Genomic DNA, 16,685 nt, shown 5'->3' with positions numbered 1-16,685 from the left:
CTTTACGACATCGTTACGACATATTTACGACAACGTTACGACATCCTATGCCCATGTCGGTTCGGTGTCTTTACGATAGCGTAAATACATCGTCAGATCATACGACTTATTTACGATATCGTAAAGACACCTTAACGGTCTGGACATAGGATGTTGTAAAGTAGTCGTAAAGATGTCGTAACGATGTCGTAAAGATGACTTCAAAATTTGTGCCAACTGGGATATTTCTGTAATTTTAATCAAAATTTTTTTTAATAGTCTGCAAACAAGTTTATTTTTGGTTTTTATATCCACTTGTCATTTTCATAATTTCATCAAATCTTATGTAACCGTATGGTCGTTTTTCGAATTTTAGCATATCAAAGGATAAGAGTTTAATTTTTAATTTATGAGTTGTTTTAAACTTTGAGTTTGAAATGTTAAAATTTAGAATATTATTAACTTTAAATGTAAGCAGTTTAGAAGCCTGAATTTCAAAATGCTATTTTTGAATTCTGCATTTTTACTAATTGAAATCAAATCGAAACAAGATAAAATGGTACATTTTTCGCACTTAAATTTCACATGGCATAATTTTAAATTAAACAAAGTCAAAGGCTTCTGAATCCATATTTACTATTTCAAATGCTTTATTTATAAAGAGTTTCTAGAAGGCTTGTAATGTTTGCACATATTAATGAACGTTTGAATTTAAAATCGCTCTTTTAACTGTTCTAATTAAATATTTAGAACGCTCAGTGATCAGAAAACTCCCACTTCGATTGGTTTAATTTCCAATTTAGTCGTAAATACTTCAGTAAACAAAATTTTCAGCTTCAAAAACTTAAACTTTGAATTTTATTGACTGATGTAAAATTTTTTTAAGCAGGAAATTATTTCAGATTTTTTCTTTGATTTTAGCGGCTTCCTGGCGAATAATAGAAAACCTTGGTTTTAGGGTAATCGTTATATTAATTTTTAAATAATAAAATAATACTTCAGTCGATTTTCTGAAGTTTCACGTTTCTGAATTATTTGCTTGCTTTTTTAAAAATCTTAACCGATTTTAAAACTTCTAAACATTTATAAGAATATTCACTAAAATAAACAATTCAAGAGTGCATAATAAAAAATATCAATTATTTCTAGAAGGGAAAAAACGTTCTGTATATAATAAAATGTTAATTTTTTGTAACCGCTAGTGGCTTCAAATTAAAATCAATTTTCAAAAATTTTAATTTACCCTTTACGCAGTTAAGGGGCAAATTACGATGGCCTTCGTGGGGGCCAACTTAAAATCTCCACACGGGCCCAAAAATCTCAGATTCAGGAAATGGATTGACCCAAACTATTTACACTTTCCGTATTTTTTTCAATGGACCTGTTATCTCGATTTCAGAACAGAGCAAGCGTGAAAAAGCAGGGCAATTTCTTGTGTAACTAGTTATGTAGAAAACCACGCGTGACCAGATGAATGCGATTTGCCGCTACATAACTAGGCACGTACAATTTACACATTCTCACACCCAAGACTTTGCATGCACGAGTAATTTTATGTTACAGTTCATATTTTACGGTAGTCACTCTCCTAGCGAGACGTAAATGCTTCACATAACATAACATGTAAATTCAAGAGAATATCTGTTTATGCAAAAAAGTTGGAAATGTTTAAAAGTTTGTGTTTGAGATTTATCATAATGATAGAGTGAAACCGTATTAATTTTTTAACACTTACATACTTCAGAATTTGTTATTATTAGTTTATACTCAACGGTTCGCTTCAAATTGCCTGAAAATTATTCAAATAATATGTACTTGTAAATTTAAAAAACAATTATTCCGTAAATTAATACTAAATTATAATTATGTTTCTCTTGAATTTTTTGTAAATCTGTACCGTTTATGATGGTGAAAGTCACCAGGGTGGTTATGCTTTACAATAATACATTTTAGATATATAATTTTAGTTTTAAATAGTTTTATTCCATTTAGAAACAAAATCGGCATTAACGAATTTTCAAGATTACGATTCTGGTTATTAAATGTTAATAGTCAGGGAAAATAAAAAAGTTTCTCTAGTATTTCTAATTTTAATTACTTTTTTTTTGCTTTGGCTTTCTTCTGCAAATTATATTTCTAGTTAACAAGTCCCCTGCAGAAATTCAAATGGCGAACTAGTCTGGTTCCCGAACATTCGCCTCCACTTAAAGTCGGGGGCTAGTCGGGTACTCTGACTTGTCCCCGACCAGTAGCGTCACGGTACATTAGTCGGGGGCTAGTCAGGTGACCCGACTTATCCTAGCCGGGGCCTGATCATGTACCAGTATGGGTCATATGATAATACATCTGCGTGGAATATTAATGAAACTCCAAAAATTTGTGGAACATCCCCTAAAAGTTTGTCGAAATACTTATTATTTACGTAAATCTCCATAAACTTTTTTGAAATATTTAAAAGTGCTCAAATTTACCCAAAATTCAATGGGGAACATATCCTACGCTTAAAAATGCATAAATTTATGTAACTGAAATTCCCCAAAATTTGTGGAATATTGACTGAAAAAAAAACTTCAGCTAGAAGGCAGCAATGGAAGAGCTTCGCTCTGAAGGAACCGACATGTTGCTCACAGTAGTCTCTGCTCCAGGCAATTATGCTTCGTTACATGTGGACTGCTGTCTCAAACACTCGACGCGTAATTTCTGTTGCGCGAGAGGAGGCACGTCGCGCCCTTGCGGATTTTCTTTAAACCAGCAGTCCAGAACCGCGAGGCTCAAATGAAGGTGGTAGCGAAATCTGAACTGTACCGTGCTTAATAGTTTACTACTAGGATACTGCTCTTCACTGATTAATCAAAAACTTTTTCTCTTTCCGATTTTAACAACATGAAGGATTAAACTTTATTTAAATATGACAAACCTTTCAGATCAATTTCAAAATAAGCATCTGTATAAATTTAGAGTCTTATGACTTTCGGCAGACTTTTCACCCACATCTATTTGTATTTTTTCCAATATGGATTTTCTTAAGATTTCAAGTTTAATAATTATTTATTAAGTATATTTGAGATCAATAATGAAATTAATAAATCTTTTCTCCAAAAAGCGGTTTAAAATTATTGTTAAATATATTCTTAGTGTATTAGAATAAAACAATTATTACGCTTTTTTAGATATTACCTCGTTTGTTAAAACCTCGCCAAAAACTGCAACATAAGAATAACCCGACCAGAGCCCCACTAGCTCCCGACCAGAGCCTGAAGATTACCCGCACGGAAATTAGTGATACAAAAAGCCCCGACTAGCCCTTGACCAACCACCAACCAGCCCCCGACTCAAATTTTGACAACAAAAAGCCCAACTAGTCCCCGACTGTTTAATTTGTCAAAATTAATAACCCGACTAGCCCCCGATTAATGTGCGATTTGTAATTGGGCCAAATGCTATTATTTCAACACGGGGCTTATAGTTTGGTTTTAAAAATGAAGAATTTATAGAAAATAAAAAGAGGAAGAGGTCGAAACAATTAAGAAACAAAAATTCAAAATTTTGGAAACTTTCGGTTTATTATTTAATTAACAATAAATAAATTAAAAAGAACAATTTTCCCGAATTAAATGAAAAAACCACTCTTGGCACGTTATCTCATTCTATCCTTTTTTACAGTTTTTTTTCTCAACAATTTAAATCATTTTTTATTTTATTATAATTAAGTTATTTTTGAAATTATTTTGAATTTTTTATAAATTCTATATCTTTTTTAAAATTTTTGAAATAAGGGAGCTATTAGAAATATGTTTTTATTTGTATAATTGTCAAGAACATAAAGACCAGAAGTCTTTTGAGATTTTTTAATTATCTGATATATTTTTAACTAAATTCAGTTTTTTATTTTATTTTCTTATACATTTTTGCAGGAATTTGATATTTTTTAAATGAAAATACAACTTTTTGATTGAGAAATAATCTTCTTTGGTTGAAAATGGAACATTTGGTTGAAAGTTGAACCATTTTAAAAAAATAATTTTTTCTTGCTTAAGATGCATAATTTTATTGGAAAGTGCATTTCTTTGGTTGAAAATTAATTTTTATTTAATTGAATTTTTCTTGCCAATTAATCTTTTTTGAACTGAAAATTTAAGTCTTTCATTTTCTTCTGAATAATAATGAATATTTTTTAGTTAAACGTGCGTCTTTTTGTAACAAACACAAAGAACGGAAGTTCCTTCAAATTCTTTAATTTTTAATATGTTTTTTTAACTATACTCCTTATCTTATTTTTTTATTAATTATTTTATTTTCTTATTTTTTGGTAGAAATTGCATAGCTTTAGGTAAAAATGCAACTGTTTCTGTGAAATCGAATTTTCTTTGTTTTAAAATTGAATGCTTGGTTGAAAGTTGAACCAATTTGATTAACAAAAAATTTTTTTGTCTTTGTTAAAGATTCATAATTTTATTTAAAACTTTAGCACTTTGGTTGAAAATTCAATTTTTGTTTGATTGAAAATTGTTTTTTGTTTTGTTTGAAAATTATTATTATTTAAACTGAAAATTTAACTATTACAGATATATATTCATTATTTTTTGATTTTTTTTTTGAAAATCGGTAATTTGGCCTTTTTAGCTTACCAAAAAGATTCAAACTTAAAATGTATCTTTTCTATTTTTTGTTCAGTAATTGATCTTCTTAGTTAAACATTCGTCTTTTTCTAAAAGACAGAAAGATGGGGAATTTTTTTCAAATTTTCAAATTTTTAATATAGTTTCTAACTATATATTTTTTTATTTTTTTATTAACTATTTTATTGGTATATAAATTCTTCTATTTTTTCACAATTTTGTTATAAAATATTTAATTAAAAAAATTTTTTTTTGCAGAGATGTAATCTTTTTTATATGAAAATACAACTGTTTCGTTTAAAATTGGTCATTTAGTTGAAAGTTAAACCATTTTGATAAAAAATCATTTATGTTGTTGCTAAGGATTCATAATTTGATTGGAAAATTCATTACTTGGTTGAAAATTCGTTTTTTGTTTGGTTAAGAATTGCTTTTTTTTAATTAATCTTTTTTCAACTGAAAATTTAATTAGTCCAGTTATGTATCAATAATTTTTCAGTTGAAAATTTATCTCTTTGGTTGAAATAAAAACTATTTTGTTCAAAAATTAATTTTTTTTAAATTGGAATTTGAAGTTACCTACTTTGTTAAAAATGTTTTCATTCTAGACTAAGAGAACACCTCTCTTTATTAACCATATTATTAACTTTTGTGAGCTCCAAATTCATAGCTATATACTTGAATAGAGATAATTTCATGTCGTATGATAAACAGTTTTGGAACGAGCAAAAATTTTAATTGTTACAATCTCCTAAGATTAGCAGTGGATCGTTGAATTTAAAAATCAATCTTTTAGTATTTGCAAGAAATAAAAAAAAATTATTTTTCAAGTCATACGAGTTATGTGGATATTAACTGCTACACTATTTAGTTGAGGCACGTAATTTTTATTAATATTTACACTGACTTCATGTGATTTTATGATTTGTTGTTTATTGCTACAAACACTTCACCCCCAAATCCGTGCTCATGCTCATGCCTGTAACATGTGAGTTTTTGGCCAACAAAATATTCTGATGAACAAATATAAAACTTTAAGAGACGTTTCTAATAATGCAATCACGTCGTATGAATATAAATTAAAGGTGTAAAGCTGTGGAGTTCATCCCAACAACGACAACTTTACGACATCCTATGTCCATGTCCTTACAGTGTCTTTTGCGATATCGTAAAGACATCGTCAGAGCATACGACATATTTACGATATCACAAAGACGACTTAACGACATGGGCATAGGATGTCGTAAAGTTATCATAAAGTTGTCGTAAAGATGTCGTAAATATGTCACAAAGATGTCGTAAAGTTATCGTAAAGACGTCACCAAATTTTGTGCCCACTGGGATCTTATCATTGTTGTTGGACATACAAGAACCTGAAGCAACTATGCTACTGTCCACTTAAGTGAAAGGGTCAGTGTAATGAAAGTTTATATTTTTCTTTCTCCATTCACTTTCTTTTGCCTCTTTTATAGAGCTTGAAATAATCTTGTAACCTGTAGTTTTCTAGATTGTGAAAGATCCTTCTTTTATTATGATTCCCTTAAAGTTTGTTGATTTCTGTTTTCGCAGAGAATATTGTTGTTCAACACACCATTGTTATTTAGCAACAGAACCACGATGTGTTCTTTATTTAATGGAAATGGTGTCGATGACTTTGCCCAGGTTCCACCGCATTTTGTTAATCCATCTTTAGCAACCGACTATTTTTTGTAATTCTTATTAAAATTAATTCCTTGTTTACAAAATAGACTCATAAGGTCAAATAGTTATTTCATTTGTATTCTTTAAAAATAAATAATTGATTGCAAATTTAAAGAAAGCGATACTTTTTTATTACAAATATGAATTTAAAATCATTTTCAATTTGTATGTACTTTATAATTATTATTTCTTGTAAACAATTATGAGCAAAAACAGAAAAAGTTAATCATTTCAAATAAGCGCGCACAAGGTAACCAATCCAGTTCTTGGGGCGACGCATGCGCAATACGTAATTATACCAAAATTAGAAGCACTGCTCAACACTGAAAATTAGTCCCAAGTACTCATAAGCGGGTCATTACTGGAGACGATTTTTTGTACACCTTCACCCACTACTATTTAGCTCAGGCACCCGTTTTCGCGCACGCGCACCATGTACAACTCAGTCCAGCGTCCAGCTTCCAACCAATCATGCTAATATTGGCACCCTGTGCTACTGCGCTTGCGTTAGGTCTGCGCGCTGGTTAGCCGCACTTGGCGCGCTATTCAAAATTACTTTAAAAAATATTTCTTGTAATTTAAGCAAACAATTATTCAAATATGTACAAGAATATATACAAATTGTGTAACTTTCGAATTTAGGAAAAACTAAATTATAAAATATATATTATATAAATAACAGTTTATAAGCGTCCTTTTGCCACGTCTCACTCGAAAAGAACAATATTCTGAGCTGAAATTTTTTTTTGAATAATTCTAATATTATTATTATCATATTCTGCAATTAACTTCTATATATCAAGCTGCTACCCTACAACGACACATTAGGGAGGTCCATACTCGTATAACTCCAATAGTTCCAGAGAAAACTGACTTTTTTATTATTATTCATTTTTGAAAGCTTGTAATGAAATATTTTCCATTTTAACATTTTAATCTTTTCATAAATTATTTAATAACTGAGGTATTTCAATCAATTTCAGATAGTTCAATTTTTATTTCTTTAACTCATTTTTATTTATTTAGAATGATTATACATTCTTGAAATCTTATAATGAAATTTAATTTTTTATGAAGTTTAATTTTTATTCATTTATTTTGCTTAATTGGAAAAAAATATTGCGGGTTTTCTTTATTTTTGACAATAACTATTTAGAGTTTAATGTTTTTCTTTTTCTCTTTAGGTAAAAGTTGCCATTCTCATTTAAGTATAATACTGTAGCGCTCATTTTATTCCTTGAAAGATTCTCTGCAAATCTCAATAGTATGTTTTTATTTTTAAAATTTTATTTATAAAAACTTATTGTTTACAAAAATAACCACGTTCGAACCCCTAACTAAACGTTTTATTTAATAAAAACGTACCAATGAGATTTACATAGCAAATTTTAAGGAATAAAATAAACCCTACATCATTAGGGTTAAATAATAGTTGCAACTTTTACCTAAAGTGAGAGAAAAGACATTAAACCCTAAAAACTATTGTGAAATAAACAATGAAAATTGCCCAATATTTATCTCAAGTCAAATTTCATGAAAATAATTAATGTCATAAAGCACATTTTTAAATGAACTTATTAGAATGACATTAAGTTTGTTTGCAATGTATAATTTTCGTTCATTTCTTCAAATTTGAAAATTGTTTAAACGACAATTTTTTTAACTTCTGCAAAAATAAAAAAAAAATTGTCTAATAATTTTTCAGAAAATAACTTTGAATTTTCCCAGAAATGTAGAGAATTTTGTTTGATTCTCCAAAAACCTTTTCAAATTAATAAAAAGTTTTTTTTCACAAAATTGTGAAAAAACTATACTTTTCTTAAAATTTCTATTATTTTCAAATTAACCATTTTTTAGAATCTTCAGACAATTTTATTTATTTCTTAAAACTTTAAAAAATTCTTACAATTCTTCTTATTTTTTGTTCGAAAATTTAAAAAATGTAAATTTTTTTTTAACTTTTCGGATTCTTCTCATGATTTTAATTATTTTCGAGTCTTTTCAAAACTACTGAAATTTCTACAAATGAAAAAAATTTTAATCTGAAGAAATGGTTTAAAAATCTTTCACATTCTTTTGCTACATATTTGAAAATCTTAAAAACTTAAAATCAACCTTTTAAAATAAAATCTTAATAATTTTGAATTTTTTCAAAAACTTAGTTTTCGCGTGGTAGAATCAAATTATAAAAATTTACAAAATTTCATCCGCAAAAAAATTCATTCTCTTACATTACAGTCATCGAAAACTGTAAAATAATTTATATCTTCAGTAAATTTAATTAAAATAATTATAGTCAATAATTAAAAATCTAAATTTGTCTTTTTTAGTTGAAAATTCATGTGTTCTATCAAAAATTGTTCTTTATGATGAAAAATTAATTTTCATGTTTAAAAATTTCACTTTTTTAAACAATTTGTATACTTAAAAAAAAATTGGATTTAATAGCAAACCTTTTTTTGTTAGAAATGCAACTTTTTTTATTGAAAACATATCTATTCTAATTGTCGATTCAAGTATGTTTTTTAAAATTCAGAATTATCAGTTAAATTTAACATGTTTCATTTAAATTAAAAAATATTTTTTGGTGAAAGAATCAACTATTACATTTCTTGTACAAAATTTATCTTTTTATGTAGAAAATTAAACTCTTTCCTTTAAAGTGAAAATGAGCTCGATGGTATTAATTGAGGAGTTCTGGACAAGAAGGCGACAGGCGCTCGAGAACGAGTAAAAGTATTGTTCAAGCTGTGACGTCAGGTATCAAAAGTGAAATTGGAAATTTGAAAAAACCAAAAATATAGTTAGATAGCTTTTGAAAAATGAACCTGAGTCTCCACTAACAGTTTTTCTCTCGGGCTGCAAATTTTCTAGTAAATAAATAAAAACTGACTTTTTTTAAATTGAAAAAACAAACTTTAAGCGAACGAATTTTCTGCCAATATATTGGCCAACTTTTTGGAAAATTTCAATTCGATTTGATTTTTAGTTCCATAATTAAAGCGAGTTTATTACGAGCTCGCGACGCGACACCACAGGATTTTTCAGGGGACGCCGCCTGAAGCCTGAAACTTCCTCCTTGCCCAACCTTTGTTTTGTCCACTCGCTCGCACTAGTCAGCGTTCCGGCGGCGTCCCCTGAGAAATCCTGTGGTGTCGCATCGCGAGCTCGTAATAAACTCTCTGTAATTATGGAACTAAAAATCAAATCAAATTGAGATTTTCCAAAAAGTTGGCCAATACATTCGCAAATAATTCGTTCGCTTGAAGTTTGTCGTAGCTCAAACTTCCTCGCTCACTTTTTTAATATAAAGGTCTAAAAACTTTGTTTTTCATTCGGATTAAGAAAAAAAACATTATAAATTAACTTTCGACCCTTTTTGGACACTGTAGCCTCCGCTAGAGTGTCACGAATAAAACTCAAAAAGAAATTTGTTAATTAGTTGATAAACGAATTACTTACGGCGAGTTGAATGTGAAAAAACATGGTTTTTTCAATTAAAAAAAAGTTAGTTTTTATTTATTTAATGGGAAATTTGCAGCCCGAGAGAAAAACTGTAAATGGAGACTCAGGTTCATTTTTCAAGAGCTATCTAACTATAATTTTGGTTTTTTCAAATTTCGTATTTCATTTTTGATACCTGACGTCACAGCCTAGACAATACTTTTACTCGTTCTCGAGCGCCTGTCGCCTTCTTGTCCAGAACTCCTCAATTATTGGATCACCTAACTAACTTTATGTGATATAATGGATCAAAATGTAGAACTTTAGGCTTCATGTTATATTGATATTTATCAATAATTAACAACTGATTAGGATTGTCCTGAGTTTGACATCATATGAGAAAAACATTTTTAATCCTTAATCAAATATGACAATGTTTATCATTAAAACCTGATGGAAGCGGAATTTTTATTTTTATAACCTATTTTCAGTCAAGAGAGTAAGCAACACAAGCGGAAAACTAATTCCGAACTGGGAGCCGCGCGACGAAACAAATAGATCCGGTCACAGCTGACACTTTCTAGGTTATGTCACGCTCTTCAATTCTCTGTAAAAATATTTAATTATTAAATTTCTGGTCTTTGAATATTGATCATCAGGGAAAATGAAGAACTGGTCAGGGTAAAATGAGAGATTCGAGGGAAATTTGAAAATGAATTTTTGCGGCCACCGTGAGTGAAAGGACCTTCACGGCCTAATGTGCCGTTCCTACATTTACGCCACGTGAATGTACCGGATACGATGCTCTGCTCGATGGATTCATGTAAAACAAATTAAATGTCATTTATTTACTAATGCCAAGTTGAAATCACTCTTAAGAGCACATACGTTAGAGATAGTGTGAATCTGACTTCACGATTGTTTTTTTTTTTTTAAGAATTGAGGCATGGCTTTTTCTAGTCACGATTAATGTACGTGACATTATATCGAACCTTTTGTTTCCAATTGTCATTTCTCAGAACGAGAGACTGATTGCGCGAGATTTCGTACTTGAAAATTCTATTTTGCATAACTTATAGATTGTTGGACGCTGCATCAAACGAGATGAAAAGATATTTTAATGATTTCGTAACTCATTAGCATATTTCAAGAACGAACGATATTAGATCAAAAACTTTTGCTTTTTATCAAGAAACATGTGCTTTTCATCAAGAAACATGTTTTTTTTTTTTAAATAAAGTTTGAATCTTGATTTCGTTCGCGGCATTTTTCGCCAAGCTCATTGATTGGCTAGTAGGGATTTCACTATGTGATGTCGACTGACAAGATGACCGCATGCTGAGGGCAATAATACCAATGGGTTGGATCGAAACATTATTTAATAAATAGCACGGAAAAGAATAATTTTTTGGCCTAAATGTATTCGGATATGTTTTTTAAAATTAAATAGTAAAATCGCTAAAAAAAAATTATCGCTTTTATTATTTTTTTCATTAGTTTTTGAAAATGAAAACTATCTTTTAAAATACTTTTATTAAAAAATAATTTTTTGAAATGAAAAAAAACAGGTTTCATTCCATGCAATTCTTATTATTGCTCCACACTCGGCCTGAATGGGGTTCATATATTTTAATAAAATAATAAAAAATTTTGAATTATTTAAAAAGATTTCAGAGCATTTAAAAATATTCTAAGGAATTTTCCAGGGCTTTAAGAAACTTCAAGAAATTCCAAAAAGATTCTAAAAGATTTGAAATATTTCAGTGAATCTAAAAAGATTCCAAAATTTTTTAAATAGGTTTTAATAACTTGAAGCAATTTCAAAAGACAAAATAAATATTGGGTTTTTTTTCTGAAAAATTCCAAATAAATTTCAAGTGCGTTAAAAAGTTTTAAGGGATTTCAAAATACTTAAAAGGATTAAAAATATTGTCTTGTATTTTAAAAGATTCCGAAGAATTTTCAATATTTATTTTGTAATTTACTGGAATTTCAAAGGTTCTAAAATATTTTAGAGTATTTTGAAAGATTCTAAGGTAACTTTGAGAGCTTTACAAATTTTTAAGTAATTTAAAAGTATTTAAAAGCATCTCGAAAATGATAGGGATTTACAAAATATGCCAAGGAACTTTTTTAATTTTTTATATTTTAAAGGAATTTGAAAGTATCTGAAATATTTAAAAGTATTTTAAAAGATTTCAAGGAATTTTCAAGGGCTTTAAATAATTTCAAGGTTTTTAGAAAGATTTAAAAAATTCTGAAAAATTTGAGGGAACTTAAAAACATTTTAATTAATTTTTAATCGATTTTAATAATTTGATGGAATTTCAAAGGGTTCAAAATATTTTGGGTGGTAAAAGATCACAAAAATTTTCAAGAGATTAAACAAATTTTAAGGATTTTAAAGATTTCAAGGTGTTTGACACATTTTAGGGTATTTTTAATAGATCTTAATGATTTGAAGTGATTTCAATGAATAAAAAAAAATTTTGGGCGTTTTTCAAAATTTTTAAATAATTTTCACGATCTTCAAAACAATTGAATCACAAGGCATTTTGAAGAGAAAAAAAGTATTATAGGATATAAAACGATTTATTTATTTGAAATATCTCAGGTTTTTTAAACAGATTTTTATAGTTTGAAATGATTTTGAAGGATTTTAAAGATTTCAGGGCATTTTTGAAAACTCCAAGTAATTTTTATTAGCTTCAAAAATTTGCCATGTATTTAGGAAGATTTCGAAGGACCTGAACAATTTTAGGGAGCTCTGAAATCATTCCAAGACATTTTTTCTATTATAATAATTTAAACGGATTTTAATTGGTTTCAAATATATTAGGGTATTTTTAAATATTCTAAGGTTTTTAAAGATTTTTAACCGACTTAAATGATTTTAAGGCATTTTCAAAACTTTCGAGGTAGTTTAATAAATAAAGGATTTCTGGAATCATCATTTTTAAAATTGTTTTCAATTCACATTCATGTTTCTTTTAAATTACCATGAATTTCCACGAATTCTTCTCATTGTCCTTAAATTCTTCTGAATTAAGTGCAATTTTACAGAAATCAATGGAAATACAGAGAAAAAATTCAATTCATTGTCGAATTCTATTTATTTTAATTTTATTGAAGTTTTATCATTTATCCTGAATTTGTAGAAGTTCATGTCAAATCCTTATCAATTTAATCAAATTATTTTGAATTAAAAAAATTTTAAACAACTCTAATCACTTTTTGCGCTAGAAATTAGTCACATTTTCGGTTAAAATAGATCACTTGTTTAATTAAATAAGGTTGTGGCAACCCTGAGAATAATACATAAAAAATTTATAAATATAAATTAAAAATGTTGCAAAAATAGATATTCGGAAAAATTGGTAACCACAGCGCAGATGAGAGCCACTGCAAGGTTAGCTGACGATCGCAGCTCGGCTCTCACACGCGAAGAACTATCGGCTCGGAAAAGTGGGGGTTGCTAGGCAACGAGCGTGCCCAAAGTGCACGCGCATGATTGTCGCTGGTTTAACCGGGATTATCCGCATGTGAGAGCCGAGCTGCGTTTATCAGCTAACTTTACAGTGGCTCGAATCCGCTCCCTGATAAAATTTAGGAAAATAAAGACTTATGAAAAAATTAATTAAAAATGTGAGTCAAGATAAATCCAGTTTACTTAATTTATTTTGAAAATTTGTTATTTAAATATTTTGCAGCCGTCAAAAGGGATCTCCAAGCGGTAGGTTACACGACATATTTTGGCAAATCCTCGGCAGCTAATCCTTTTGCCTCCTACATCACACCTAAAACCAGCTACATTAAAAGAAATCCCGCATCTAATTATATTGTGAGCTTGGGATCGACACCTTCGATTCCTACGTAAGTAAAAACATTTTTTTTGCTTTAATTTGGTTGAGATTTTTTTTTTAATGCAACTATTTAGTACAAAATTTCTTTTTTCAAAATTCAACTAATAGATAGAAATTTAAACCAGTTTGTTGACATTTTTCTTAATTCTTCTTTTTTGGCTGAAAATTTAACTATTTTTTTTCATTAAAAAATTATTCAAATTATCATTTTTAGTTTGCTAAAAAATTAATTTTTCAAAGTAACAATTAAACTATTCCATATTTGGTTAGAAGTTGGTACGTTGTACTGAAAACTGATTTTTTCTAGTTCAAAATTAATTTTTTTTTGTTTTGTTAGAAAGTTTGTATTTTGTATTGAAAATTAATCTTTTCTAGTTAAAAATTCTTTTTTTTCGCTAGAGATTCGACTTTTTTAAAAGAAAATTCTTTTTTTGTGTTAAAACTTCAACTATTTCGTTAAAAGTTAATCTTTTTTTAAATTTAAATAATCGGTTTAAAGTTGACCAGTTTGTTAAAAATTCATATATTTTTTAAATTAACTTCCTTGGTTGAAAATTAAACTATTTGATTTCTAGAGAATTAATCTTGCATAATAAAAAATCACCTTTTGGGTTGGTCTTTTGTTGAAATTTTTTTTTAAGATTAATGATTTTCGTTAAAAATTCATGATTTTGTTAAAAATTCTTCTTTCTTTTTGCTGACAATTAATATTCTTGGTTAAAGATTAAAACTTTTTGATTAAAAATGCAACTTTATGTAATTAAATTAATCTGGATTGCTTAAGTAATCAACAATTTGGTAGAAAATTAAACTATTCGGTTAAAAATTAAACTATTTATATGAAAATTTAACTTTTGATACAAAATTAACTTATTTGTTCAAAAAAGCATATTTTCAAATTAAAAATTAAATCATTATGCATATAATACCTTATTTGACTTTAAGAGTCAAGAATTTTTTGAAACATTATTTTATGTTTTTAAAAAATCTGATTTTTTTAGTGAAACATGAATCTCTTTACTGGACAATTCATCTTTTTAGTTGAAAATTTAACTATTTGGTTCAAACTTGATATTTTTATTAGAAAATTCAACTGCTTGTTCGAAAGTTTAACTATTTTTTGTAAATATCACATTTTTTAAAGAATATTCATATCTTTTGTTGAAATTGTAATTAAAAAGCATAAAATATTTTTCAAAAGAGACGCATTTATGAAAAAGTTAAATTTTTTAACAAGAAACTATTAATTCTCCACAAAAAACGTAATTTTCAACTACCTCTCCTCATTTATACTTTTCGAGATCCCCTATTTTAGTTTTGTCAATTTTTTAATTTAATATTTATATTTTTTTAAATATTTATAATAGTTAACAAAAATTTAATCACGGTTATATTCATTTTAACAATAATAATTATAAGCTTCAATTAAAATAATGTTCAAAAATTAAATTTTAATTTAACCCAGTGTTTGAATTTTGAAAACAATGGATTATTAACGAGATATATAATATTTGATATTTATACTACAAAATATTTTTAATTTTATACCAAAAATTGGGAATTTTAATGAAAAAAGATGAAAGTTCAAACAAAAAAGTCGAATTTTAAACAAAATTGTTTAGTCTTTAAACAAAAAAGATTTTTCATTCCAGAATAAAATAACATTTCGGGCATTCTATCATTTTGAGAAAAAAATCAATCCTAATACAAAATAAAAATCTCGACTATTTTTTAATTTTCTTGGGTTCATTACTTTAGGGTTGTATGAATATGATTTTTCTAGGTGTTTCCAGAAAATTCACAAAGACTTTTGAAGATTTCAGATATAATTTAAAAGTATCTAAGAAATTTCTATTAAATTTCTATTAATTTAACTTGATTTTAGGAAAAAAAATTTTAGGAGAAAGTTCAATCGTTTAAAAGGTATTTAAGACTTCTTAGCACTTTGAAAACATTTATGAACATTTTATAAATGATCAGCGATTTTTTAAAGTTTTAAAACATATTCAATCTCTTCAAAATTTCAAAAATTCCTGAATATCTTTCAAACTGACTACAATTATTCCAAAAAAATTTTCTAAATTTTTAGTATTTATTTTTGAAAAATTTAAAATCCTTTGCAATGTTTTATAATATTTTAAAATATTATCTTACAATTTATTACCTTAAAACCTTTCAAAATATTTTAAAATCTTGAAAATGTTATTTCAAAATATTTAAAAATATATATTTTGTTGTGAATTTTTTCAATTATTTTTTAATAACTTCTGAATATCTTCAAATAATTCAAATTTGTCCTAAAATTTTGAAAAAATTCTTGCATATTAGAAAAAATGTTTTCAAATCACTCAAATACTTTTTTGATTACTTTGAAAATCTTTCCGAATGTTTTGAAATATTCTCTTCAGATAAATGTGGTAAATAAAAAATCATAAAAAAATTTCTGCTGTATCTTCAGAACATTTTTTTATTCTCTTCAATTTTTTCCAAATTCCTAAAAAACGTATGAAAATGTTTTGTTGCAAATCTTTAAAACTCCACTATTTGTTTCAAATAAAATTATTTTTGTATGCTGTCAAAACTTCTCAATATCTCTTTACCCTTTGCTAATTTGTTGTAAAATTTTGTTATCTTTATAAAATTGAGAAATTTTGCTTTGAACTGTCTATAGGCTTGTAAAAATTTTTCTTTTTAAAAGATGGGCTTATAATCACTTTATAAATTTAATCGCATGCAATGATAACCCGGGACTACATCCGACTTTATTAAAAGTACTTCCTGTACGTTTTGCCAGGGGAGAGGAAATCTGCGGAAAAGCCCCTCCTAAGTTTAGCCAGTTTTCTGACAGTCAAATTTGACGCCAGCTTTTTTTTATCGTCTCGAAACGGAAAATTTCTTACAAGTTTCGCTGTTTTGAGCTAAAAGCTTTATAATAATAAAACAAAAGGTATCCGCTGTATTAGTTAATTCCGTAATTTTAACTTTAAATTAAGGAATTCGTAACTGAATTTTCCAAAATTTATAATAAATTTACGAAAATTTGGAACTGAATTCATCTAAATCTATCATAATTTTCCGA

At 27.5% G+C, this 16,685-nt stretch overlaps 1 protein-coding gene across 1 annotated transcript in view; it reads left to right on the top strand.

Annotated features, from left to right (window-relative positions):
* LOC117173281 (peroxidase) overlaps positions 1–16,685 on the top strand; it is a 149,718-nt gene that overhangs the window by 57,181 nt on the left and 75,852 nt on the right. Inside the window, exon 3 of the mRNA XM_033361762.1 lies at positions 13,454–13,616. Coding sequence (XP_033217653.1) covers positions 13,454–13,616 — 163 coding nt within the window. The remainder of the gene's footprint in view (positions 1–13,453; positions 13,617–16,685) is intronic.

This window comes from Belonocnema kinseyi, chromosome 5 (assembly GCF_010883055.1).
Source record: "Belonocnema kinseyi isolate 2016_QV_RU_SX_M_011 chromosome 5, B_treatae_v1, whole genome shotgun sequence".
Taxonomy (NCBI): Eukaryota; Metazoa; Arthropoda; class Insecta; order Hymenoptera; family Cynipidae; genus Belonocnema; species Belonocnema kinseyi.
This window is presented reverse-complemented; position numbering and strand designations above follow the sequence as displayed.